Genomic DNA, 27702 nt, shown 5'->3' with positions numbered 1-27702 from the left:
GAAAGAAGCGGAAGAGAAGGGAAGCACCATGCTGCACGGATTTTCCTAGTCGATAGCAAACACGTCACAGAGAAGAGTCTGAAATACGAGGCACTGTGGCTGCATACGCAACATGGAAACCAGAACTTCAGATCCTCAAATGACTGGTGTTTGACAGTTTGTGGAATGACATATCAAGCTGACGATGTACTCATGTTGCTCATCACCCAAAAGAACTGATGGATAGCAAGATCACTTTGACTGAGACTTTGGCAGAGGAGGACAATGACAGTCCTGGACACCAGCCACAAATTGTGAACTTCATGGATCACTTATGGTTTGTCGTGGCAAAGAGGTAGGACTATTTCACTTTCATTTTACTCTGTTCTCTCAAGAATTCACAATTTCACTACTTGCAATATGCCAAAAGAATCGGGGGGGGGGGGGGGGGGTGTTTAATAGGGAGGAGGCCTTTAGTAGAGTAAATACGATAGTTCAAACCTTTCCGTTTCAACTAAGTAAATAAACCCAATTATTTTCTGAAATCTTAAATTGAGCACATCTATGATGCTAATTAGCAAACTTGAGTTTCATATTTTGGTTGCAATTCCATTTAATGCCACACATTATGTATAAATATAATCTTGAATAAATGGAACACCAATAATTTGCTTTAATACACTAAAATACACAAAATAAATATTCTGTTCTTATAAACTTCATGTGCAAAAATAAATAAATACATAAATAAATATTCCAGTCCGTGCTGTGTACTCTTCCAGTTCAGTCCGATCAGATCCTGGTGTCCTGTGCTTGGTCGTAGTCTGCAATCGTTTCTTTTATGTGCGCCAGTTTATGGTGAAGATAGATGCATTTCCTCTTGTCTCTCCGATATCCAGGAAACCACTTCATAAAAAAAACAGTGAGAGATCAAACTGTGTAATTATGTCTAGTGTCAACAATACTGCAATAAAACAGAAAAAAAGTCTTACTTTCTGATAGATTCTGTACTTTTCCAGTACCTGGTCCTGCATTTGCTATGGAAACAACAGAAAAAAGTGTTAGAGACATAAATGTAATCTGCTGTCTGTCTCGTCCTGGAGAGCACATAGTCAAGTCCAAGTCAGGGGATGAATACATGAACATTTCCAAATCACGAAATATGTTTTGAACATAATTTACCTCAATCCCAAAGAAATACAAACAGCACGGTGCTGCAGGCAGTTCTCGAAAACTATGTGACCATGCAAGGAGACAAGTGAGGGAAGCCACCAAGGGCAACTCTGAAGATGTTATAGGCTTCTGTGAATGTGATTGAAAAAACTGGGGACAGTGCAACTTTTGTCTGTTGACTTCACCAGTGACTGAAGGACCATCATACAAGAAAATGGATAAATTCTCAGCTGACGTTTTTCATGCTTTGTGGCAAACTGAAGCTGAAAGTTCACATCTTTTGATGATGATCCTTTTGTGTGCCCCTTTTTGTTCATGAGAGAAGTAAATTAAGTCCAAGGTATATTCACTGACTGGAAATGTTCATGTACCCATCCACTGACTGTCTTAAGAAAACTGCCTGTGAAAGTGATTATCTGTATTCAGATTAATCCTTACTGTCCAATTACTTATGGCCTCAGTAAATTGGGGTGCTCTTTGCAAAAACTGCTGTAATTCCTGAATGATGAATGTGATATTTTTGTGAAAACCGTTGAATTAAAGCTAAAAGTCTACAAGCACATCTTGATTGTTTTATTTTAACTCTATTACAGCGATCTAGAGAAATGCGATTCAAAAAACTGTCTGTCAAATTTCTTATGGACATGAGAGTCGACTGCTGGTCCAGACAGTACCTGATAAGCTTCCGTCCCAGGAGGCAGCGAGTCCAGTTCAGAGGTCATCTGAAGAAACCTTTCTGCAGCAGCGGCGATCCGGTCATGAACAGCTTCATATTCATGATACTCAGCGTCAAATTCCTCTTCGTATTTTTGACGCTGCTCCAGTGATGTGATGGTGCTTTATTTGCTGAAAAACCAAAACAGAGCTTATTGAAAGCTGTTCTCCTGCTATCTTTTTTTTTACCTTAATCTGTCAACAGAAAATCAACATTATTTTAACTAAAGTTTAATCAAATTATCAACTGGAAAAAAAAAAAAAAAAGACTTAATTTCTTTGTAGTTGTACTGCCTGGTATGTGACAAAGTCACTTAGTGATTACCATTCATGAATAAAATGATTTTTAGACTCAGATGAAAATAAACAATGTTTCTTATGAATATGAACATACTATAAAAGTAATTTTAAAAGTGCTCCAGTCATGTTCTTATTGATCAATGAGATCATAGCATCTCTTCATTATTTTGTCGATGGGTAAAAATGATCAGTCATTCTGGTTGTGTTGCTAATATCTCCACTAGATGGAACTGCAGAATAGTTCTGAGTCTATTTATAATGTAGAAGCTTTTCAGTGATATATAGATATTCCTTGATTTGGGTTGTATTCCTATAATGACACTGCAGAACTGTTTTCAGATGTGTTTTATTCATAAACAGCAGTTTTTCCTTTTTTCAGATAAAAACTAATGATTGATTAGGTTTGTATTCCTAATATTTCCAGTAGATGGCGCTGCAGAATGGTTTCATGAGTTGCCATAAAACAGCATGATGTGTGTTGACCAGATGCACACATGTAAGACATGTGCTTCTGTTTTTTTTTTTTTATTTATTTTTGAAGTCACTCAGTAATGTCAGTTGAGGAAAAGTAGGTGAGATTTTTCAGCACATCCAGAAAAGATCAAAAACAACATGTTGATTCTGTCACTCAAACGCCATTTCTGCAGCTGATTTCTAAGTTCAAATGTCTCCTGAAATGGGGAATGTACAGTGTGTACGAGGCTGAAACACAATGTTAATGAAACTTACTTGACATAGTCGGGGAGTGGAGTCGCTGAGGTTGAAGTAACCGTAGCTTTCTCCCCTGTGTGGCCTGAGGAGAGAAAGAAAAAACACAGACACAAATGGTGAAGTGTCATAGGTATTAAAGGCACTGCGCTGCGATGGTTTGAATCACATTTATCTAATAGATTACAATTTGTTCATGTAAATGGGGAGTCTTCTTCACAGACTAATGTTAATTATGGAGTTCCACAAGGTTCTGTGCTAGGACCAATTTTATTCACTTTATACATGCTTCCCTTAGGCAGTATTATTAGAAAGCATTGCCTAAATTTTCATTGTTACGCAGATGATACCCAGCTTTATCTATCCATGAAGCCAGAGGACACACACCAATTAGTTAAACTGCAGGAATGTCTTACAGACATAAAGACATGGATGACCTCTAATTTCCTGCTTTTAAATTCAGATAAAACTGAAGTTATTGTACTTGGCCCCACAAATCTTAGAAACATGGTGTCTAACCAGATCCTTACTCTGGATGACATTACCCTGACCTCTAGTAATACTGTGAGAAATCTTGGAGTCATTTTTGATCAGGATATGTCCTTCAATGCGCATATTAAGCAAATATGAAGGACTGCTTTTTTGCATTTGCGCAATATCTCTAAAATTAGAAAGGTCTTGTCTCAGAGTGATGCTGAAAAACTAATTCATGCATTTATTTCCTCTAGGCTGGACTATTGTAATTCATTATTATCAGGTTGTCCTGAAAGTTCCCTGAAAAGCCTTCAGTTAATTCAAAATGTTGCAGCTAAAGTACTGACGGGGACCACCCATATTGGCTTCTCTTCATTGGCTTCCTGTTAATTCTAGAATAGAATTTAAAATTCTTCTTCTTACTTATAAGGTTTTGAATAATCAGGTCCCATCTTATCTTAGGGACCTCATAGTACCATATCACCCCAATAGAGCACTTCGCTCTCAGACTGCAGGCTTACTTGTAGTTCCTAGGGTTTTTAAGAGTAGAATTGGACGCAGAGCCTTCAGCTTTCAGGCTCCTCTCCTGTGGAACCAGCTCCCAATTCAGATCAGGGAGACAGACACCCTCTCTACTTTTAAGATTAGACTTAAAACTTTCCTTTTTGCTAAATATTATAGTTAGGGCTGGATCAGGTGACCCTGAACCATCCCTTTGTTATGCTGCTATAGACTTAGACTGCTGGGGGGTTCCCATGATGCACTGAGTGTTTCTTTCTCTTTTTGCTCTGTATGCACCACTCTGCATTTAATCATTAGTGACTGATCTCTGCTCTCTTCCACAGCATGTCTTTTTCCTGATTCTCTCTCCTCAGCCCCAACCAGTCCCAGCAGAAGACTGCCCCTCCCTGAGCCTGGTTCTGCTGGAGGTTTCTTCCTGTTAAAAGGGAATTTTTCCTTCCCACTGTTGCCAAGTGCTTGCTCACAGGGGGTCGTTTTGACCTTTGGGGTTTTTTCCGTAATTATTGTATGGCTTTTGCCTTACAATATAAAGCACCTTGGGGCAACTGTTTGTTGTGATTTGGGGCTATATAAATAAATTGATTTGATTATGATTTGATTTGAAGTCAGTCTGCCAATAAGAATGTTGTAAACACCAGCTGCATCAAGTCTAATGGAATTATTGATCACTATCTGTGATTAGAGTCCTGATCCAGGGCAGGCAGTGACGTCAGCAACCTGCGAGGCAGGAGGCAACGCTGCCTGCTTTGTCTCAGGGTTAAAGGTCACCCAGATGTAGAGGCAGCGTTACACTCCTGAAACAGAATGAACAGATGAACTGTTCTTTACAGGTGTTATCATCAACATGTACAATTCATTCGGTTCACTGTCCCTGTTACTGTAACCTGTAACTTCTTCTTTAAGAATCTTTTCTGTCCTCCACCTGTTACCTGTATTAATGGCACCTGTTTGAACTTGTTATCTCTATAAAAGACACCTGTCCACAGCTTCAAACAGTCAGACTCCAAACTCAACCATGGCCAAGACCAAAGAGCTGTCGAAGGACACCAGGAAGAAAATTGTAGACCTGCATCAGGCTGAGAAGAGTGAATCTACAATAGTCAAGCAGATTGGTGTGAATAAATCAACTGTGGGAGAAACTGTAAGAAAATGGAAGACATACAAGACCATTGATAATCTCCCTCGATCTGGGACTCCATGCAAGATGTCATCCTGTGGGGTCAAAATGATAATAAGAACGGTGAACAAAAATCCCAGAACTACACGGAGGGACCTGATGATGACCCATCTGAAGTTTGCCAGAGAGCACATGGATAATCCAGAAGAGGATTGGGAGAATATCATGTGGTCAGATTAAACCAAAATAGAACATTTTGCTAAAAACTCAACTTGTATTTGGAGGAAGAACAATGCTGAGTTGCATTCCAAGAACACCATATCTACTGTGAAGCATGGGGGTGGAAACATCATGCTTTGGGGCTGTTTTTCTGCAAAGGGGACAGGACGACTGATCCGTGATAAGGGAAGAATGAATGTAGCCATGTATCATGAGATTTTAAGCCACAACCTCCTTCCATCAGTGAGAGCATTGAAGATGCAACATGGCTGGGTCTTCCAGCATGACAATGATCCCAAACACACAGCTCAGGCAATGAAGGAGTGGCTCTGTAAAAAGCATTTCAAGGTCCTGTCATGGCCGAGCCAGTCTCCAGACCTCAACCCCATAGAAAATTTGTTGAGGGAGGTGAAAGTCCATGTTGCCCAGCGACTGCCCCAAAACATCACTACTCTGGAGGAGATCTACATGGAGGAATGGGCCAAAATACCAGCTACAGTGTGTGCAAACCTGGTGAAGACTTACAGGAAACGTTTGACCTCTGTCATTGCCAACAAAGATTATGTTACAAAGTATTGAGTTGAACTTATGTTTTTGACCAAATACTTATTTTCCACCATAATTTACAAATAAATTCTTTAAAAATCCTACAATGTGATTTCCTGGATTGCTTTTTTTTTATTTTGTCTCTCATAGTTGAAGTGTACCTATGTTGAAAATTACAGACCTCTCTCATCTTTCTAAGTAGGAGAACTTGCACAATCAAGAGCTGATTAAATACTTTTTAACCTCACTGTATATATCAGCCTGATGCATCAGACAGATTACTACTTGTAGGAGGTGGGTGGTGGACCACCTGTCTGCTTGGGTTGCTGCCAACTGAACATTCATAGTGTAATGATGCAGTGTCCTGTGCATCAGTGCACAATCCCAGACCTGACTTTTCGTTTTGTTTTATTTAAACTACATTCTGAAGGGTTTGGTCAAACCAGAAACAGACCTTTGTGGATGTACGCCGAGGACAGGGCTGAGCTGTGGGGGTTTCCAGAAGTCCAATGAAAGGAGCTGCTAGTGGGGTTTGTACACTGAACTTCATGAGAGGGCATCTGTGGAGGCACAGGCTGGACTGATGTCCTCTGTTTTTTCAGGTCCAGATCATTGGACAGGTCTGACTGTGATGGGCGTTTCCTGGAAAAAAAAAAAAGAAGAACATAGCACCTTCAGTGGGACAGTCATTTTAAAACGAGGTGTCAAGAAAAAGAAAAATGACAAAATATATATATGAGTCACAAAGCAAGTGGATCAGGAGGAATTATTCATTTTGACGTTGCTTCCAGAAGAAAATATCCTAATACAAAAACACGCTGGAGAACAAAACAAAACAAAAAACAGATTTTTTTATGTTCTATTTTATGGCTTTGGAGAAACAATCTGCAAAAGGCAGCCATGAAAACTGAACACAGTCCAGTCAGGGAACAGTAGAACGGAACAATAACAACAGATTTCACGTGTGCTGGACCAAACCTTCTGTCAATCTGCTTCCTGCAGCTCCTTCCTCAAAAAACACCACAGAACAAGCCACAAGCACCACCACCCCCCCCCCCCCCACCCCCCCCCCCCAAAAAAAAACTGGTTCACACAACACTCTCGACCATGTGACTGTCACTGACTATGTTTACATGCCATTAATATTCAGGTTAAGGTCAATATTCCGGTTTCTGAATCATTAGGAATAACCCCTTTACTGTTATGTGTCGACGCGGGTTGAGGAGCGGACCTGCGTCAGACGGAACCCAGCGCTACAAATAACCAGAAAAGCGGTTCCAAAAACAATATATTTAATTCACCCACTAGTGCATAAAAAGTGTAAAAAACAGAAATAGCGTCCTTCTGGTGGAGTGAAGGCTGGCACGCTCTCCAGCGCCCAAAAGGATCGAAGCCCGGCGCTCCTGGACCCACTACCACCGCCAAACACCCCCCAGGTGGACACGACAAACCGACTCTCTGCGAAGCATAGAAGAGGTGAGGTAAGTTAGCAGTTACAACTAATATCCTTCAAAAGACACACACTATCAGCAACACATACAGGTCTGTATTTTAAGATTTATGCAAATAAGCAGCTTCTCACAACAGGTGGAGGACCACTTGTCCGCATGCCACAGCAGTGAGAAGTGAGCTGCACAATCCTCATCACAATTCAAGTTTACTGCGTAACAAAATACCAAGTTACTATCAACAATTAGTCAAACACTTAATCACCTTTGATGTGTGCTGACAGCATGTGTCTCTCACCCTTCCTTACTTCACGGGCTCGATGTGTCAAACCCAGGCGCGGTCCTCAGCGTCTCACAAACGAACATCACAAGGTCGAGTTCCCGGCAGTTCTGCTTGAATCACACATGACTTAAATGCAGAATGCCATCCAATTATCTGCTTCAGCTGAAAGTCTTTAAGGTTGCATGTGAGCACCATTCACAGGTGCTACACATGATGTTGATGAGGGTGAAGGATTCTTCAGCCAGCACCTTCTCCACAGACAAATCAGTTCTCATGCCACCTGGAGAGCAAAGAAAAGAAAAGAACACCAAAATATCCAGCCCCACCCCCCAACACACAACAGTACCCCCCCTTTAACGGGAAGCCTCCCGGCGACCGAACAAACCAGGCCCGAGAACAGCACCTCCCTCCAGGGTCCTCGTCAGGTCAGCACCACGCTCCCAAGGTCCACCACAGACAGCAGGACAGGGCACCGCAGCTGGAAGGCCGGCTGGCATCAACAAAAGCCCCAAAACATTCCCCAGTACAATCACACAAGAAAAAACACAAAACCCACCCAAAACCTCCCCAGGGGACCGTCCCATCAAACCCCGGGAAGAAAAGAAAAACTCCCAAACGCAAAAACCCAACACAGCCCCACAAACACAATACAAACATAAATGCATAAAAGAAAAATAACAAACAACCCCCCCAGAACGACCTGCAGAGCCCAACCCCCCCCAGAAGGCCTTTACCGCCAGTTCCAGGAGGAACAGCCAGAACCAGAATCCCACACAGGTCCCCAGGTATACATGGAGCAAACAGCACCCCCCAGAGGACCGTACCATCAACCCCAGGAGGTACCCTCCCCACAACCCCGGAACCCCAGACCCGGCCACACTTGGCTAGTTGGCCCCAAGCCAATTCCCCCCCAGAGGACCGTCCCATCAACCCTGGAGGTGGAACCCGGAAGGAAACAGAACAAAATCAAAACTCAACCCCCGGAGGACTACCAAAAACAATCCCGGGGGATATAAAACGACCGTAAACCCTGTTACCCTCCCCGGCACCCCGAAAGACCCCAGGTCCCTCCCAGAGCCCCTCGGCGGCTCAATCTTGGCGAACGGCTCAAAACATTAAGCCGGGGAAGGGAACAGGAAAAACTAACCCAACCCCAAGGCGCAGCGGAGAACCGGAAAGACGTCCGGTGCCCCAACTCGACCATACCCCAGCCTCTCGGGAGGGGTGGAACTACCGAAATGGCGAACGGCAACAGATCGGCCCACCCCTCCGACTGAGGTATGTCTCCGCTGCACCACACCCCGGCAACACCAATGACGAATGGTACAAAGGCTCACCGAGGCTGGAGTGGTACCGGGCCCTAACCAAACCAAGAAAAATGCCCCTGACACCCCCCCCCTAGGTGCAGAGGTCTTCTGAGAATGCTCAGCGTGACCAACCTGCACCACCCCACAACCCACAAGACAAACGGTCTTGGGGCAAGTGAGGTCGGGGTTAGGGATGTAGGGAAATAAAAAACAACAAAATAAAATGACCCAACAACCCAAACAGAAAATACCTAAAAACACAGAAAAATTAACAATTAAGTGAGCCCAGACGGGCTTCTAACCGCCTAACATGCACTCCACCAGACACGCCTCTGACTCCCCAAACAAATTATAACCCCTACTTAAAGAAAACAAAACATTAACCCGTACTAGATTTTTTTTTTTGTTTTTTTTTTTTTATGTGTGTTATTTTGCCTGTCCCGGAACACCTGGAGATACGTCACCATTATTTTTCTTGACGTTTCTATGTCGGGGCAATACAGTAATCTCTGCTCGTCCGAGCTGCATGGGCTCGTCAACAGGAGGAGCCAGTGGTCCCGTCGGAGGAGCCTCAGTGGGGCGAAGAAGAGGCGGCCCAGACCTGTGTCGGGGAAAGCCCCGAGATGAAAAAACCCGCTCTGATGGGCGTCCTCTCTCGCGTCCACGCTCCTTCATCCGATCATCTAGACGAATCACCAACGATATTAGCTCATCTAAATCGTTTGGCTCGTCACGGACTGCCGGCTCGTCTTTTAATGACTCATTTAACCCATCTACAAACATTCCTCGTAAAGCTGCGGCGTTCCAACCTGACTGAGCAGAAACCAGAGAACATTGCATCAAAAACGAAGCACAGGCTTCAACGTCTCCCGCATAAGGCTCCGGACGACAAACAATCAGTTCGGACGCCGAATCTCTGGGAGACAGAGTTATCTGCACCAGTATCGATGGTGCCGCAGCTGGAGCAGCAGGAAGCGGAATGGCTTGCGCTGCAAGCTCCGTAACACGGGCGTCTGTTTGCTTAATGTCGAGTTCCCGGCAGTTCTGCTTGAATCACACATGACTTAAATGCAGAACGCCATCCAATTATCTGCTTCAGCTGAAAGTCTTTAAGGTTGCATGTGAGCACCATTCACAGGTGCTACACATGATGTTGATGAGGGTGAAGGATTCTTCAGCCAGCACCTTCTCCACAGACAAATCAGTTCTCATGCCACCTGGAGAGCAAAGAAAAGAAAAGAACACCAAAATATCCAGCCCCACCCCCCAACACACAACATTTACATGCTTAAGCAGACAGCGTTACTCCTGTATACATGGTCACTGGTATCATTTGGTTTCATTCCCATCTAAACAGTGACGCATGGACAACGTCCAGACGCACAGAGAATGTCATGACGCAAATATGCATCATTTCCGTCAATAAAAGACATTATATTCATGTCTTTCACGATACTAATGAAGTACTCGGTTTCCTCATCGCTCCAAAAGTGTGGTGCTGTGCTGCCGCGTCTGGATTTTGCCATACTTGTTAACCTCTGCTTCTGTGGTTTCCGCTGGGTTGCGCGCGCCGCATACAAGTAGTTGCTATACTCAAAAGACCAAGATTCCTTGCGGATAGGACATGCGCAGAACACAAAATAATGTTCCTTTCTATGGGGATATTCCGATGCGCATTTATATGACCTGATATTTGGGTTAGAAAAGGAGTAACCCAGGGGTCATATTCGGGTTTTTAAAAACCGGAATATGAGCATATTTGGGTTTTTGCGGGTGTTTACATGGCCGTGCGCAACCGGGTTATTGGTAATATTACGGTTATGAAAGGGTTATTGGCTGCATGTAAACGTAGTCACTGATTAGCTCCACGTCTTCTTCTCTATTATACACTCTTGACCATGTGACTGTCATTGATCTGAGAACCATTTCCCCTCCACTACCCCTTTAATCTCAAATCTCTGAAATAAGACGGAGGGTGTCCTGACCCAGTTTACAGTATGTATCTCAGCTGTATCACACTTGGTACTCTGTTTTCTGAGTACAGCTGTAAGTGTTTTACACTTAGCAGGGTTTGTTAACACAGAGGGGTTGTGTGTTTAGCAAATGCTGCTGGCAACTTTTTCCCCAAAATGCTCATGAAGCGCGTAGTCAGGATCTCTCAAACAGAGAAAAGTTACAAGCAGGTTGCGAGGCTCAACCTGAAGAGCTCAGCCCTGCTACTCTGAACCGTCCATGCTAATGCCACCGAGGCAAACATCTTCCACTGCTTTGATGTGTCCAGTAACAGATTCATCACTGCAGAGACGGAGTCATTTAGAAGCTCCACTATCAACATGATCGCAGCAGACTTCTACATTAACTCGGTGGCCTTTCTGTGCCAACGCCAGCACCGTCAAAACACATCAATCCCTGAGTCTCTCCTGTGCTATGAGCCAAAACCTATTACAAAAACTACGGTTCAGAACTCCAAAATGTTCTGCAGTAAAGCTAAAAGCAGAGTATTTCCACAAAACTAACTAAGCATCACAGCATTTGTGTGGGGGATTTTTTTTTGGGGGGGGGGGGGGGGACACCCACCTACTCAGGAGCCGGCCAATGAGCTGCTTTTCCTTGCTCTTATATCCAGGCCAGTCTGTCTGGACGTGTGTGAAGAGCTCCGTCTTCAGACTGTAGCAGTCAGCATCTGGGTTCCAATTGCTGACCTGAAGGTCAAAGAAAAAAGAAACAAAGTTATTCCAACAGCATTAGACAGAACACAGCATCGTCTCAGAGAGAGTCTGGTTGAGGTTCTGGAAGTGTTGTACAGTCATAAACCCACATTAAAGTTAAAAAACACCATTCTGCCCTCAGTGTCTCTACTGAACTGGATCTATATTGTTTAACTCAACTTTGTTCCTCCAAAATGATACAAACCATCCACTTTAAATTTTCAGACATCAGATCCCAGCTGGAGACACCCCACTGCTCTCCTGTCAAAACACAGTCTTCTCCTCCACAGGTAGTTAACGTACAGCCTTAATTACAGCTAACAGCCGCGGTACCATCTCCACCTGAAGACTGTTTTGGGACCCAAAACATTGTGAACAAGATCACAGAAAATACAGCAAAAATAAAACTAAATCGACATAATCTTTTGAGATTAGAGTTTTCAGCTGCACAACAACGATAATCTGCTCGTCAGACCTGTATTATTTGCAGCAGCAGTGGTGATGAGCAGCACTGTAGTTATAAATCTTTGACCAAACATCACCGGAGACAAAATTTACATGAAGTTCTTTTATTTAACCAGTGGGATAAATGTTCCTTTTTATATTTTCTCTTCCCTCATGTGATGTTTTTGAGACATTCTGTTTTCTCAGAAGGCAACAAAGGTATCTGTTGTGTGTTCTGTCTATTTGTTAGCTGGACTGCTCAGAACCCTGTCACCCGATGTTCACAAAGCTTGGTGACAGGGTCACACCCTGGACATTCATTTATTCATTTATTTTAATGACAAGACTGACATAATAATGGAACCGATTTTCACAAAACCATAGGAAAAGTTGGAGCAGTACATCATCACTTCAGTCCATTCTTGACACCAAAGACCACCTTCCACATGCGTGGGCAACATGATAAAGTGCTACTAATTAACAGCTTGGAATACTAATGTGTTGGACCAGGTGTTTTTGGTGTTTGAGGAGGTATGCAGTCATATTAATGTTTCTGCTTGTGGAAGGTATCTTGGCGTTTTCTTTAAAGGTTGCATTTGAAAGTATTTCGTCTCTTGTCAGCAGTGTATTTACACAGCAATGTGCCAGATGTCTCACCTCCTCCAACACTGAGGTCAGCTCAGCCATGTCCTCTGAATCAGATCGCTGTCTCTCCAACCACAGCACCAGATCAGGTTTTTTATGTGATCTTAAAGCCAGCCGATGAACAATGCATTCCCTCAAGGGGCAGCGTGCCACAGGACTGAGGACCTGGCTCCTCTTGCACAGGGAGTGTTTGCTGCTGCTGCTGCTGCTGCTGCTGCCACGTGAGTCTGGCATTAAACTCCACTTGTTCTGGATCTTTGCAAACTTAGCTGAAATCAAAACAAAAGAGGGCCAGAATGTGAATTTCAACATGAAATTTGTGAAAGATAAGAGCAGATTTCTTTGAACACAGATGAGCACAACGTAAAAGAAGCATGTAATCTACAGACTGGCCAACATGTCCCTCCTCATCCAAGCCTAAATCCACTTATATAATTCACGTTGAAGCGCAAAGACAGTCAGATCTACACACATCTGAATAGACTTCTTTCCATTCTTCTTTTTTTCTCCTCTTGATGCATCACACAATGCAATTTTGTTGGGCGGGCACCTGTAAAGCTGAAGCGTGATCGTTCAAAATGTCTTTTAAAAATGATGTAACCACCTCCGTTTTGCACACTATGGGGATTCTTTGGATGAAGTTACATTTGCTCACTACAATGAGAAGCTGAATGGGATTGTTGGCATTGATCCTTACAAGGTAGAAAGTGGTCTTGTTGGTCACAGAAAGTGCAAAACCAAAACACCAGGGCTCATATGCACATAGCATCCTAAGGCTAAAAGGAGCTCCTAGTGACTTTATTCTAACAAAAATCTTAGAATTCCTCAAATAGACATTTCTTAGAATTTTCCCTTGGTAAGATGAAAGTTGTCTGCAAAGCACCTTAAGACTTAAGAGAAGCTCCTAAGGTGCCAAACTGGTAAGTGCAGTGAGGAGGACTTTTAAGAAGCCTAAGAGTGTCTTAAGCAGACAAGCTGGTGGAAAGACACAGAGGAAGCAGAGATATTCTCCATATGTAGGATGACAGTGAGTCAGTAACACACTACCAGCTTGATCTACGTAATTATTTTATGGTAATTTGCTGTCTTAATGTATTTATAAATTGTTTAGGTTGCTGTTATCATATTCACACATTAATATTATCATTCTTTTTATTATTATTATCAGTATTATTGATATTATTTTATGATTACTTCTATTTTGTGATTGGATTTTTAAATGGTACAATGGAAATAAGTATTTTCACTTTCTTGTGTCATGCATGTAATTGTAACATATTTACAATTATATTATGTACATATATTGAACTAATTTATAAACTCATACACTTTCAACATGTAGATAATCAGCATGTGAATGAGATACATTCAAACATCTTCAAGCTGTGTAACAATTCATTTTGTGATGAACTGCATGTTTTTTGGCACTCTGCCACTAGGAGGCGCTCTTATTTTCAGATAACACAGGTGGTGAAGGGGCGCCATCAAACACCATACACTTTTCACTTATGGTGACAACATGGTGACAATTAAACTACAAAAACACAATAAATCAATAACACTAACAACACTGTTAACTTAACATGAACTGCAATAACAACATTTAAAACCCCCAAACCCAGAAATCCCATGATGCATTGCAGCACAAGAATTTACAGGTTTAGCGACCAACCCGGTCTGAAAATTAATTATGCTGAGTATCATCATCATGATATTCAGTTATTTTCACGATTACACATTTCTTAATGCAGTTAAATGATCGATTGATTTTACTGTTCATTCATATGTAGGAGCGCAGAGTGCATTTATTTTTTATTTCCCTTTCCTTTCTGTGACAACCAATCACAGCTCTTACACGACCACGTCATACCAAGCAATGGCGTCAACCCCGCCTCCTCACCAAGATAGGAGTTTCTGTCAACTCCTTGCCCAGAGTTGCTCTCAGACACCTCTTGGGTCTCTCTTAGGCTGGGAGTCTTTGCCAGGATATTTTAGGCTAAGTTAGGAGCTCTTTGAGATCAACAAATGAGCTACATTTCATGCTATAAAAACATTCAAACACAATAAATCAAATTTCACTGTTTTTACACCTTGCAATAGTTTGTATATTATTGAATCCAATATTACTTTACTCATTTTATAATTATCTAAAAAATAAAATACCTACCAGAGATTAAATGTTCAGAGCCCTTTGTAATGCTGTGTGCCCGGGTCAGGGTTGACCTCAGCGAACCACAGCCTGTGTGGCACACTAGAAAGCTCCTCCCTCCTTTCTCCTGGATGTGTAAATGCCTCTCAGCATATCAACAAATATTAGTGATGTACTGTCTACATTACTGCTGTTTTTACACCCAAACACCACCCATGAATTCAGCACTGTCTCACTGGCGCTCGCTCTCTGTTTACATTCTGTGCCTTACGACATGGCGGCGCACTGGGAATCATGGGTAAACACGGCCAGAATGGAAAGGTGTCTAATGTCATGCCAGTCTCTCTACTGCTGCCATGCAAATAGTCATTCAGAGTGACAAGCTGCTGTGTTGATGTTAAAAGCTGCGTTACTGTGAGTGGTAACCAGTGACGGGCTTGACAGCAGACAGAGGGGCACAGAAACTAAAAGACAGTCTGTTACTTCCTCTTAATTCAACTGGAAGCAGGCAAGCAGGAAATAGTTGTGCTCATACAATCGATATCTGCAGCTGAACTCTGAGCATTATACTGTGGTGATGGTCTGCATCACGCTTCCATTCAGTAAATCTAATTTACATATTTAAATTCATCGTGGCTAGATCATTTATTAAGTGCAGCACTGTCAGTTTAATAGATAGTGGCACTGACGTCATGGCTCAAAGAAGGAGAGGCAGCAAAATAAATAAACAAATAAATGAAACTGCCTGCAAAAAACCCCACTATAATTACATCTTTAAGTAAAACTTCATCAGCATGAGACTTGTTAGTGTATGATTCTGACAAAACCAAACACACTAATTGTACTAAGAGGCAGGCTGGCACGCTGTCCAAAATAATGTGATCAAAATGACACACCTAAAACATGAATAGCTGCAATTAAGCACTTTGATCAATTATGTGATAACTTCCACACCGTATGGCAGTTACCAGCAGGATATCAGCAGGATGCAATCGTTTGGAAGCTTTCTGGCAACATGAAAACTCCCTGTTATTTGTCCTTGATCCCTACGTGCTTGGAAACGACCATGTCAACTGAGATGAGAACACGTAACAGCTTGGAGAGAAACACATTAATAAACATCTTACTTGGCCTCCGCTCGATCTCAATCGCTGACCGTTTCTGGCTGGGTTTCTCCATCTGAGACAGGTATTTCCTCGTTTCCTGGTAGGACTGTTCTGTGGCACAAACTGTCATCTTGCCCTGAATGTGGCCCTTGCTCTCCAGGTGGTCCGTGTCGTCCCTTTGGGGAGAAGTGAAAAAAGGGGAGAAAAAAATTAAAGTTTAAACTTACAAATTCTATTTTAGCCAAATGTAGTTGAGATTCTGCCAGTGCTGCGATAAAACGTTGCATCATATGAGACATGCACAAATGCACGCACAGATGCACAGCTGGTTATGCAAATTCCCAACATGTTTTTATAAATCATCTCTTCAAATAACAATGTGTCCAGTTAAGGAGGTTAAAACACTTCTAAGCTACGGCCCAAATACAGAAGCACTAATGTAACCTTTTCATTGACCCTTTGACCCCACATGGCCACAAATGCTGCCTGACTCTTCTCAGTTATTACTGGTCACACCTTTGTGGCAGAAGCCTCTGGGTGTTATTGGAGTCATGTTTGAATAGAACCTAATGTGTGTTATTTCCCTAAAAGAGGGGTGAGTGACTGGTACAGCCTTGTGGTGTCAGTCTTTGAATTCCATTTGCAGATGAGCGTGAAAGCAGTTGTGAGTGCTGCTTATCCTGAGACGTACTGCTGAATGCACTCAAAGCTTGACTGTGGGTTCTCGCTGCCATCACTGGACAAGTTGAACCTGATGATTTTTGTGGCATCAGGGTCGTCCGGGGTTGGTGCTGGAATCTTCATGTACTATACAAGAGAAAAAATGAGAAACATTTAGGAAAGTGAAATATGTATGACAAGAGGAAAGAAAAAAGATAAAGACACTGATGTGTAAGAAATAAAGGCCGTCTGGAAATCATCATCATCGACCTGTATTTCTGAAAGCAATTTAAGAGCTTAAAAACTGTTCAGGAATTTAATCACCTCAACAACGTACTTACTGAAACAGATGAGTGCAATTGTTGCATCAGAACTAATTACATGTTCAAATTCAGAGGCATTATGGGGAGAATGAATAAAGAACTTACCACCTGGTTCTCCTTGAAGCAAATCATTGGCTTTGATTGTGATGTCTAAGAAGACAGAGAGGAAGAACAAGCTTATTATGAAGTCAAACATCACAGTAAAACAGTGCTCATATTTAACTTGATCAGCTCATAGAGTTAAAATATTAAGCTTTGTTCAGTAGATTTCTCAGTAACAAATGATGCATGGTTGGTAAACTTTCCTCATGAACTGTGAAATGGTGCTATTAATGCTCATCCCAGCAGGCTTTAAAGTGACAACTGTAGTGATATTTAAGTGTACAGCTGCAGGTCACCAACCCAACTCCTGGAGAGCTCCTGCCTTGCATGTTGGGCAATGCTATGGTAACGGAATTATAATGACAGCAAATTTTTAAATGTCAAGCCAAAATATGGCTAGATTTTCCTCACTGTAGTTCTGTTTCTGTGGTATAGAGGAGGATTTTCTTTCACCAAAACATCTAATCCAGGCTTGCATCTCAGATGTACCTTCTGGCAAATTGTAGCTGAACTTTCAGTTCTTCTTTTTAAGAAAATCCTCCTCTATATCACTTCATCATGAAGCTATAACTGGTGATACAAAATGTAAAACATGCACTCTGCACAATTTCTCCAATCACAGCCACAGAAGCCTACTTCTGGGTTATCTGAGTGTCTTGGTGGCTTTCCTCACTCTTCTCCTTCTTGGACAGCTCAGTTTTTGAGAACTGTCTACTCCACACAGATTTACCATAGAGTGCCATAATGTTTGTATTTCTTCATAATTGATGTAAATAAAGTCCACAACAAATTCAGTGACTTGTAAATGTTCATGTATCCATCCCGACTTGTCTGAAGAAAACCCGAAATAAAACTGATTATTTGCAGGTATTATACCAAAGCGTTACAATTCTTATGCAACCCATCATCTTGACTTTTATATTTTAATGAATTTACGAGGTCTGTTAGAAAAGTATCCGACCTTTTTTTTGCAAAAACCTGATGGATTTGAATCACGTGTGCTTGCATGAGCCAACCTTGAACCTTCGTGCGCATGCGTGAATGTTTTGACGCCTGTCAATTGCGTCAGTTACTGGCAAGCAGCCTTTGTGTGAGGTCGTGTGTTGTGCTCTCATCAGATTTTCATTGCAAGGAAAAAGACGGAACGACTGGAGCAGCGCTACTGCATCAAATTTTACCAGAAACTGGGCGACGGCCAGGTGGAAACCATTCGGAAGATTCAGACAGCTTTCGGTGATGATCCTATGGGCATCACACAGATTAAGGAGCAGTACAACTGGTTTAAAGACGGCCACACAACAGTGGAGAGCGCGCCACGCTCCGGTCGGCCATCAACATGCTGAAATGACCAGGTCATTCCAAAGTGAATGCTGTGGTGATGAGGGACCGTCGTGTGACTATGTGAGAAATTGCGGAAGAGGTGGACATCAGCACTTTTTCGGCACATTCCACTGTGACAGAAGATTTGGCCATGAAAAGAGTTGCAGCGAAATTCATGCCGAAGTTGCTGACGGCGGCGCAAAAGCACCTTCGTGTTGAAGTCTCACAGGACATGTTGTGACATGCTCACCTCTTCCACAATTTCTCAGATAGTCACACGACTGAAAAGTTACCGAAAGCCGTCTGAATAATCCGAATGGTTTCCACCTGGCTGTCGCCCAGTTTCTGGCAAGTCGTTCTGTCTTTTTCCTTGAAATGAAAATCCGCCGAGCGCACAACACAAAGGCTGCTTGCCAGAAAATGATGCAATCGACAGGCGTGAAAAAGTTCACGCATGCGCGGAAGGTTCAAGGTTTGCTCATGCAAGCACACGTGATTCAAATCCATCAAGTTTTTGAAAAATAAAGGTCTGATACTTTTCTAACAGACCTCGTATATCAATCTGTAGCGATTTGCTTTCAATTTGAGTTTAAGGAAGATAATTTTAGAAATGTTTATTTTTTGTATTTGAAGTGGCATGAACAAATTAAAATGTGTGAAATACCAAGAGTTCCCATACTTTTGGAGAGCACTGAATATTAACAAATGAAACCAACCACACAAAAGAAAATATCTTTGGTTCATATGCAATGTTGTTTTGTTTGTTTTTTTGCACATTTTCCATACGTCCCAACCTTTTCTGATTTGGGGTTGTACCATAAACCACAATCTTGTGAAAATTTATTGTTAAGAGTATTCTGGGATCCATAGAAATAACTTGTCCATAGTGTGACCTGAAACTCTGTCTGTGATACTTAAATATTAATCAAAATATTCACTGTCACTATCCCACGGTCAAAACTGTGAAATGGAAATAAGATCGTCTCTGTTGCGTCCAGGTCCATCACGGCTCTCACACAGTCTGCACCTGCTGCAGGCAGACCACCCCTTTGATTGACTAGGGAGCACCTGCCCCCTAGTGGTCTTTTCCAGACACCACAGTCTCATCATCAGCAATGATCAATTTTTGTATGTTATGTAGAATTAAGGTTCAAATAAAATAAATAAACACACAAATAAATAAATAAAATCTAGGTCCAGGACGCGTCCCCTCCAGATGGCAGCTTCTTCACTCAATTTGAGCAGCGAAATTACACAAAAACGATCTTTTAAAAATCAATTTAATGACTGTAATCCAAAATCACAGACTTTTACAGTTTGGGGCATTTTTATTCATACATTTTTCAAAAATATTTTACCTTTTAACCTTTTAAAACACATTTACTCGTAACTGACAAGTAAAATCCCTTCATTTTCACAGCAAAACAAAAAACAGGTAGAGATATTTTCTTCAGAGTTGTTGGGAGTTGGAAATAAAATGTAAAGTCAGGCTACAGTGGTTCTTACCTTCAGGTTCTGGTAAGTTTCCAGCATCCGGATCGCGCTGTCAGTCAGTTTTACGTGGTACAGACTCTGCTTGGTGTTTTTGCTGATTTGGGTGCTGGAGAGACCATAACTATGCTCCTGCCTCAACGCTGACATTTTCACAACTGCTTCTTCTTCTTCTTAGACTGCTAATAAGATCTGTGTTGACTCCTCAAAGTTTGATTTCTGGCCTCTGTTATATGTTTCTGTTCCTTGCTGCAATTTGTTGTCCGTTCACATCAACACACAACCACTTCTGAGCACTAACGTCTGGTTTGTTTACTTTTGCTCTTACGTCACGCGCAGAGGGGGGGCGGGGCGTAGAGCGTGTGGGCGGAGCTAAAACATCGCACGTGCACACACATACACAGCAAAGTGGCCAAAGAAAGAAAGAACCTACTTTTTCTTCAGTAGATTGTGCACTCCCTGACTGTTTTTGTGCTCTGAGATTTTCCAGACTGCAATCAGTCCCGGTGTCGCGGTCTGAACAGCCCCCCCATCCCTACAAAAATTGGTCCTCTTTTGTATGCGATCTGTATATAACACTGGATCGCTCATTGGCCCACACACACACACTCCATACAAACAGCTGAAGCAACCGGGCGGCCATCTTACCACTCCCAAGTTATGTGGCCCGCACATAGACAGCTTATTAGAACGTCAACAATTTGGAGTAATAACCGAGCTGATTCTCTCATGGCCTTCTTTTTGTTCTCCAGTTAATGTAACCCTCATCCCTCCTAATCTATGCCATGATTAGCTATTTGATTTATTTCCTTTGTTGCTTAGTGGGACAAAATTCAATTGTAAAAATTATGATTCTTTAATCAGAGTTTATACAAGTTTTGTGTAATCATCAGCAAGCTTATATATATGAAGAAATGTGAAGAAAAGTGAACACAAGTGGATGAATATCAATAGTCATGATAATGGATCATATAGCAATAGTGGAATTTTTAATAGTTGCAGTGAAAGAATAAAACATCACCTAACTAGCTACAGGAGAGTTGGTTTCCCCTTGCAATGACAATATTTTTTACACATATCTCTATGAGCTTCAGCCTAATATTAGCAAAGCTCATAGCAACAAACACCTAAAGCTCCAAAACTATGCACAAGTAAACCTAATGAATGTCTTAAAATAGTTTGTCCAACACAAAACTCAACATGTGGCTACACTCAATCCACCCCATTTATTATTATTATTATTATTATTATTATTATCTATGCCTGTATGCTGGAATAATCAATCAATCAATCAATCAATCAATTTTTTTATATAGCGCCAAATCACAACAAACAGTTGCCCCAAGGCGCTTTATATTGTAAGGCAAGGCCATACAATAATTATGTAAAACCCCAACGGTCAAAACAACTCCGTGAGCAAGCACTTGGCTACAGTGGGAAGGAAAAACTCCCTTTTAACAGGAAGAAACCTCCAGCAGAACCAGGCTCAGGGAGGGGCAGTCTTCTGCTGGGACTGGTTGGGGCTGAGGGAGAGAACCAGGAAAAAGACATGCTGTGGAGGGGAGCAGAGATCGATCACTAATGATTAAATGCAGAGTGGTGCAAACAGAGCAAAAAGAGAAAGAAACAGTGCATCATGGGAACTCCCCAGCAGTCTACGTCTATAGCAGCATAACTAAGGGATGGTTCAGGGTCACCTGATCCAGCCCTAACTATAAGCTTTAGCAAAAAGGAAAGTTTTAAGCCTAATCTTAAAATTAGAGAGGGTGTCTGTCTCCCTGATCTGAATTGGGAGCTGGTTCCACAGGAGAGGAGCCTGAAAGCTGAAGGCTCTGCCTCCCATTCTACTCTTACAAACCCTAGGAACTACAAGTAAGCCTGCAGTCTGAGAGCGAAGCGCTCTATTGGGGTGATATGGTACTACGAGGTCCCTAAGATAAGATGGGACCTGATTATTCAAAACCTTATAAGTAAGAAGAAGAATTTTAAATTCTATTCTAGAATTAACAGGAAGCCAATGAAGAGAGGCCAATATGGGTGAGATATGCTCTCTCCTTCTAGTTCCCGTCAGTACTCTAGCTGCAGCATTTTGAATTAACTGAAGGCTTTTTAGGGAACTTTTAGGACAACCTGATAATAATGAATTACAATAGTCCAGCCTAGAGGAAATAAATGCATGAATTAGTTTTTCAGCATCACTCTGAGACAAGACCTTTCTGATTTTAGAGATATTGCGTAAATGCAAAAAAGCAGTCCTACATATTTGTTTAATATGCGCTTTGAATGACATATCCTGATCAAAAATGACTCCAAGATTTCTCACAGTATTACTAGAGGTTAGGGTAATGCCATCCAGAGTAAGGATCTGGTTAGACACCATGTTTCTAAGATTTGTGGGGCCAAGTACAATAACTTCAGTTTTATCTGAGTTTAAAAGCAGGAAATTAGAGGTCATCCATGTCTTTATGTCTGTAAGACAATCCTGCAGTTTAGCTAATTGGTGTGTGTCCTCTGGCTTCATGGATAGATAAAGCTGGGTATCATCTGCATAACAATGAAAATTTAAGCAATACCGTCTAATAATACTGCCTAAGGGAAGCATGTATAAAGTGAATAAAATTGGTCCTAGCACAAAACCTTGTGGAACTCCATAATTAACTTTAGTCTGTGAAGAAGATTCCCCATTTACATGAACAAATTGTAATCTATTAGACAAATATGATTCAAACCACCGCAGCGCAGTGCCTTTAATACCTATGGCATGCTCTAATCTCTGTAATAAAATTTTATGGTCAACAGTATCAAAAGCAGCACTGAGGTCTAACAGAACAAGCACAGAGATGAGTCCACTGTCCGAGGCCATAAGAAGATCATTTGTAACCTTCACTAATGCTGTTTCTGTACTATGATGAATTCTAAAACCTGACTGAAACTCTTCAAATAGACCATTCCTCTGCAGATGATCAGTTAGCTGTTTTACAACTACCCTTTCAAGAATTTTTGAGAGAAAAGGAAGGTTGGAGATTGGCCTATAATTAGCTAAGATAGCTGGGTCAAGTGATGGCTTTTTAAGTAATGGTTTAATTACTGCCACCTTAAAGGCCTGTAGTACACAGCCAACTAACAAAGATAGATTGATCATATTTAAGATCGAAGCATTAAATAATGGTAGGGCTTCCTTGAGCAGCCTGGTAGGAATGGGGTCTAATAAACATGTTGATGGTTTGGATGAAGTAACTAATGAAAATAACTCAGACAGAACAATCGGAGAGAAAGAGTCTAACCAAATACCGGCATCACTGAAAGCAGCCAAAGATAACGATACGTCTTTGGGATGGTTATGAGTAATTTTTTCTCTAATAGTTAAAATTTTGTTAGCAAAGAAAGTCATGAAGTCATTACTAGTTAAAGTTAATGGAATACTCAGCTCAATAGAGCTCTGACTCTTTGTCAGCCTGGCTACAGTGCTGAAAAGAAACCTGGGGTTGTTCTTATTTTCTTCAATTAGTGATGAGTAGAAAGATGTCCTAGCTTTACGGAGGGCTTTTTTATAGAGCAACAGACTCTTTTTCCAGGCTAAGTGAAGATCTTATAGAATAAGGGACAGAACTCTTCAAAATATTGTTCATTACGTTCCATTTCAATCATACGCACAGGTGAAATATCCACAGCCTTTGAACTGGCGATTTATGCAATTTATACCTACACATGGTGTGTTTTTTTTGTTTTGTTTTTGTTTTTTTTTTTGGGGGGGGGGGGTAAAATCACAAAGAATAAAGTGGCCTGCACTTGGTTAAACAAAAGACCGTTCAGGAGCAGTACATGCGAGTGGTCACATGGTGGCCAATATACTTCACAAATACTAACCATTGAGCGATCCACTGGATCATTTCTGAGGGGAACGATTAGTCAACACCAACTGTGGTCTGAACAGTCCCCCTTTTGATCGGTCTTCCTGCCTTCACTGCACATGCATCATTTTGTAGGGAACCGATGAGTAAATGGACTGCATTTATATAGCGCTTTTCCATCTGCATCAAACGCTCAAAGCGCTTAACAAATAATGCCTCACATTCACCCCCTTGTGAGAATGCTGCCATACAAGGCGCTCACTACACACCGGGAGCAACTAGGGGATTAAGGAGCTTTCTGGTCAGGCTGGGCTTTGAACCGAGGATCCTCTGCTCTGAGGCCCATTCCATGACGCAAGCTCAGAAAAGCGGCGCTTAATGTGAAACACCTGACTTGAATAAGCCTATCAAATGAGATGAAGTGAAAGAGGTTCCATAAAGGCCGAGCCAAGTTCACGCAATCAAACTAAGACAGGTTCAGCCAATCAGACTAATTGCGTGTGCTCGCCATGAATAGGCAGCCCCTATGTGACGTGAGCTTTTATTTTGAAATGTAAATGCGCAGGGGGCGTGGCTGACGTACACCACAAAAGAGGTCATGAGACAAGCGCTATGAGAAGGGAGGCTGCGGGGCTGCAGACAGTCTTGGGCATTTTGCAGATGTCAGCTGTAGTTTGTGCTGCTGTCCACTAGAGAGTGATCGAGGTCCAATGATAAACAAGTTGTTCAGTAACACTTTCTTTATTCTAAAGAAGACTTTTGGATTATCAGCAGCTGCGGTTGTGCTTATTTCAAATTACGTAAAATATGTTAACACTAATATATGTGTATCATGTTTTTTTTTTTTCATTCCGAGGTTTGAAAACTGAACGGTCATTTTTTTTACAATTCTATTGGACCAGACCCTATCACGTGACCGATAAAAACGATCAAAGTAGAAGGGGGAAGGATCTGCACACTGCTTGTAAAAGACTTAATTTATTGGGAGTAGCAAAGTTTCGATCATAGATCTTCTTCAGATCTTCTTCAGATCAATCATAGATCTTCTACAAGTTAAAAAACAGACAGAATAAGTAGAGGAGGCCTGCACAGCTGATAAAAATCAGGATTGTTTATCTCTAACAATTGCTTATCAGGCCTAATTAGAACAGCTGACTATCAGCTGATTACCTAACTGCCAATCAGCTGTGCAGGCCTCCTCTACTTATTCTGATTGTTTTTTAACTTTTGTAAGATGCCTGAAGAAGATCTATCAATCAATCAATCAATCAATTTTTTTATATAGCGCCAAATCACAACAAACAGTTGCCCCAAGGCGCTTTATATTGTAAGGCAAGGCCATACAATAATTATGTAAAACCCCAACGGACAAAACGACCCCCTGTGAGCAAGCACTTGGCTACAGTGGGAAGGAAAAACTCCCTTTTAACAGGAAGCAACCTCCAGCAGAACCAGGCTCAGGGAGGGGCAGTCTTCTGCTGGGACTGGTTGGGGCTGAGGGAGAGAACCAGGAAAAAGACATGCTGTGGAGGGGAGCAGAGATCGATCACTAATGATTAAATGCAGAGTGGTGCATACAGAGCAAAAAGAGAAAGAAACAGTGCATCATGGGAACCCCCCAGCAGTCTACGTCTATAGCAGCATAACTAAGGGATGGTTCAGGGTCACCTGATCCAGCCCTAACTATAAGCTTTAGCAAAAAGGAAAGTTTTAAGCCTAATCTTAAAAGTAGAGAGGGTGTCTGTCTCCCTGATCTGAATTGGGAGCTGGTTCCACAGGAGAGGAGCCTGAAAGCTGAAGGCTCTGCCTCCCATTCTACGCTTACAAACCCTAGGAACTACAAGTAAGCCTGCAGTCTGAGAGCGAAGCGCTCTATTGGGGTGATATGGTACTACGAGGTCCCTAAGATAAGATGGGACCTGATTATTCAAAACCTTATAAGTAAGAAGAAGAATTTTAAATTCTATTCTAGAATTAACAGGAAGCCAATGAAGAGAGGCCAATATGGGTGAGATATGCTCTCTCCTTCTAGTCCCCGTCAGTACTCTAGCTGCAGCATTTTGAATTAACTGAAGGCTTTTTAGGGAACTTTTAGGACAACCTGATAATAATGAATTACAATAGTCCAGCCTAGAGGAAATAAATGCATTAATTAGTTTTTCAGCATCACTCTGAGACAAGACCTTTCTGATTTTAGAGATATTGTGTAAATGCAAAAAAGCAGTCCTACATATTTGTTTAATATGCGCTTTGAATGACATATCCTGATCAAAAATGACTCCAAGATTTCTCACAGTATTACTAGAGGTCAGGGTAATGCCATCCAGAGTAAGGATCTGGTTAGACACCATGTTTCTAAGATTTGTGGGGCCAAGTACAATAACTTCAGTTTTATCTGAGTTTAAAAGCAGGAAATTAGAGGTCATCCATGTCTTTATGTCTGTAAGACAATCCTGCAGTTTAGCTAATTGGTGTGTGTCCTCTGGCTTCATGGATAGATAAAGCTGGGTATCATCTGCGTAACAATGAAAATTTAAGCAATACCGTCTAATAATACTGCCTAAGGGAAGCATGTATAAAGTGAATAAAATTGGTCCTAGCACAGAACCTTGTGGAACTCCATAATTAACTTTAGTCTGTGAAGAAGATTCCCCATTTACATGAACAAATTGTAATCTATTAGACAAATATGATTCAAACCACCGCAGTGCAGTGCCTTATGATCGAAACGTTGCTACTCCCAATAAATTAAGTCTTTTACAAGCAGTGTGCAGATCCTTCCCCCTTCTACATACGTTTTTTGATTTGGCACCTGCTGATGTTTTTGTCTTGGATGTGTGCGCCCTCCACTACGATAAACGATCAAAGCCATGATTTGGGTCGCTGCATTTTTCAATTTTTTACAGTCCACCAAATGCATTAAAACAAAGTATTTTGTGATTTTTCTACAATTTATATTCAACTATATGTTATATGTTGTATATTTTTGATGTGAAACTATATTATTTCGATCCATCAGATGTGACACCATAAGTGAAAGTGACTGTATGGTTGAAGTGTTGGCTGTCGAACCTTTCCCCCAGAATCACTTCTTGTTCTTTTGGTTAAGATCAAGTGTAGTATTTGTTTTGATTAATTTAGTAGCTGATATGTTTCTTACGTGGGGGCCATATATTAAATTGTTTTTTGAAACAGGGAGATGAAATAGGGGCTTGCTCTGTCTGTTTTTTTGTTCATTTTATTTACCACCATAATAATTAAATAAAAATGGTACATAAAAACAGGGGGGTATATAAAATGTAACTCCCCCTCCATTAAAATGGAACTTTGTTTAGAGCATTTTTAAACATCTTAAAAGTAGAGCAACTAACAACATTACTATCTAGAGAATTCCAGAGTTCAACAAGTCTATTTGCCCAGAAGTTTTTTCTTGTTTCTGTTCTGCTATAAAAATGGTACAAATTATGGGCATGACCTCTACTATGATGATACGTCTTAATACAATTACTGATATTTAAATTGGTTATCACATAACAAATCCGCTTTCATGGGTCTGCACTCTAGCGATTCTAAACCAAACAAATTAAGTCTCTCAGGGTATGAAAGCCCTTTTCAAACATCTAATCTTCTAGTAAAATAACGCTGAACAGATTCTACAGGTGACCAGACACAATTAGAGGATTCCAATATTGAACGGACATAACTTTTATACAAGGATAAGTAGAACATGTAGTCATGGCCCTTGACTGTATTAAAAATACTTCTTATTACAAAATGTGCTTTTTTAACAATTGAACTACAATGACTCCTTGCATCGATCTGGTCTTGCAGTATCTCCAGAAACAGTGCACACTCTCTTAACATGTCTAAAATAAGTCTTTTCAAAGTCTTTTGAAAGTGTGTGAAGAGGAGAAAAACAAAAATTGTACATTCAACAGAAAATTGAGATATACATCACTTTGACTGTTCATGAGCTTAGAGATGGATTTCTATCTATACACCTACAAAAGTTGCAAGGAAAAAACATGCAGACATGCAGTTTATAGGCACCAAACAGGAAATGATATAAAGAAATAAAGACACTGAATTTATGAAGAGCATGAAAAACTAAGC

At 41.3% G+C, this 27702-nt stretch overlaps 1 protein-coding gene and 1 non-coding gene across 2 annotated transcripts; one reads left to right on the top strand and one right to left on the bottom strand.

Moving 5' to 3' along the window:
- Positions 1 to 771: 771 nt before the first annotated feature.
- On the bottom strand, positions 772 to 19942 carry LOC117512281 (RNA polymerase II elongation factor ELL-like). Its single transcript, XM_034172328.1, has 11 exons — positions 19754 to 19942; positions 16931 to 16975; positions 16523 to 16649; positions 15864 to 16019; positions 12600 to 12856; positions 11368 to 11492; positions 6207 to 6394; positions 2896 to 2959; positions 1827 to 1989; positions 972 to 1016; positions 772 to 885 (listed from the first exon to the last, which is right to left on the bottom strand). Exons 1-11 carry the CDS (start codon positions 19886 to 19888, stop codon positions 772 to 774), a joined length of 1419 nt encoding a protein of 472 aa, XP_034028219.1. The 5' UTR covers positions 19889 to 19942.
- Positions 19943 to 26673: 6731 nt separating this feature from the next.
- On the top strand, positions 26674 to 26868 carry LOC117521256. The gene has a single exon (XR_004563916.1). It is a non-coding gene; the product is annotated as a U2 spliceosomal RNA (small nuclear RNA).
- The last annotated feature ends 834 nt before the right edge of the window (positions 26869 to 27702 follow it).

Source organism: Thalassophryne amazonica, chromosome 1 (genome assembly GCF_902500255.1).
Source record: "Thalassophryne amazonica chromosome 1, fThaAma1.1, whole genome shotgun sequence".
NCBI lineage: Eukaryota > Metazoa > Chordata > Actinopteri > Batrachoidiformes > Batrachoididae > Thalassophryne > Thalassophryne amazonica.
This window is presented reverse-complemented; position numbering and strand designations above follow the sequence as displayed.

Coding starts and splice junctions, on each gene's coding strand:
- LOC117512281 (XM_034172328.1), bottom strand. CDS start 19,888: ATGTCAGCGTTGAGGCAGGAGCATAGTTATGGTCTCTCCAGCACCCAA. Junction 12,857..15,863: donor TGAGATCGAGCGGAGGCCAA/GTAAGATGTTTA, acceptor TTTTGATTTCAG/CTAAGTTTGCAAAGATCCAG. Junction 11,493..12,599: donor TGACCTCAGTGTTGGAGGAG/GTGAGACATCTG, acceptor TTTGACCTTCAG/GTCAGCAATTGGAACCCAGA.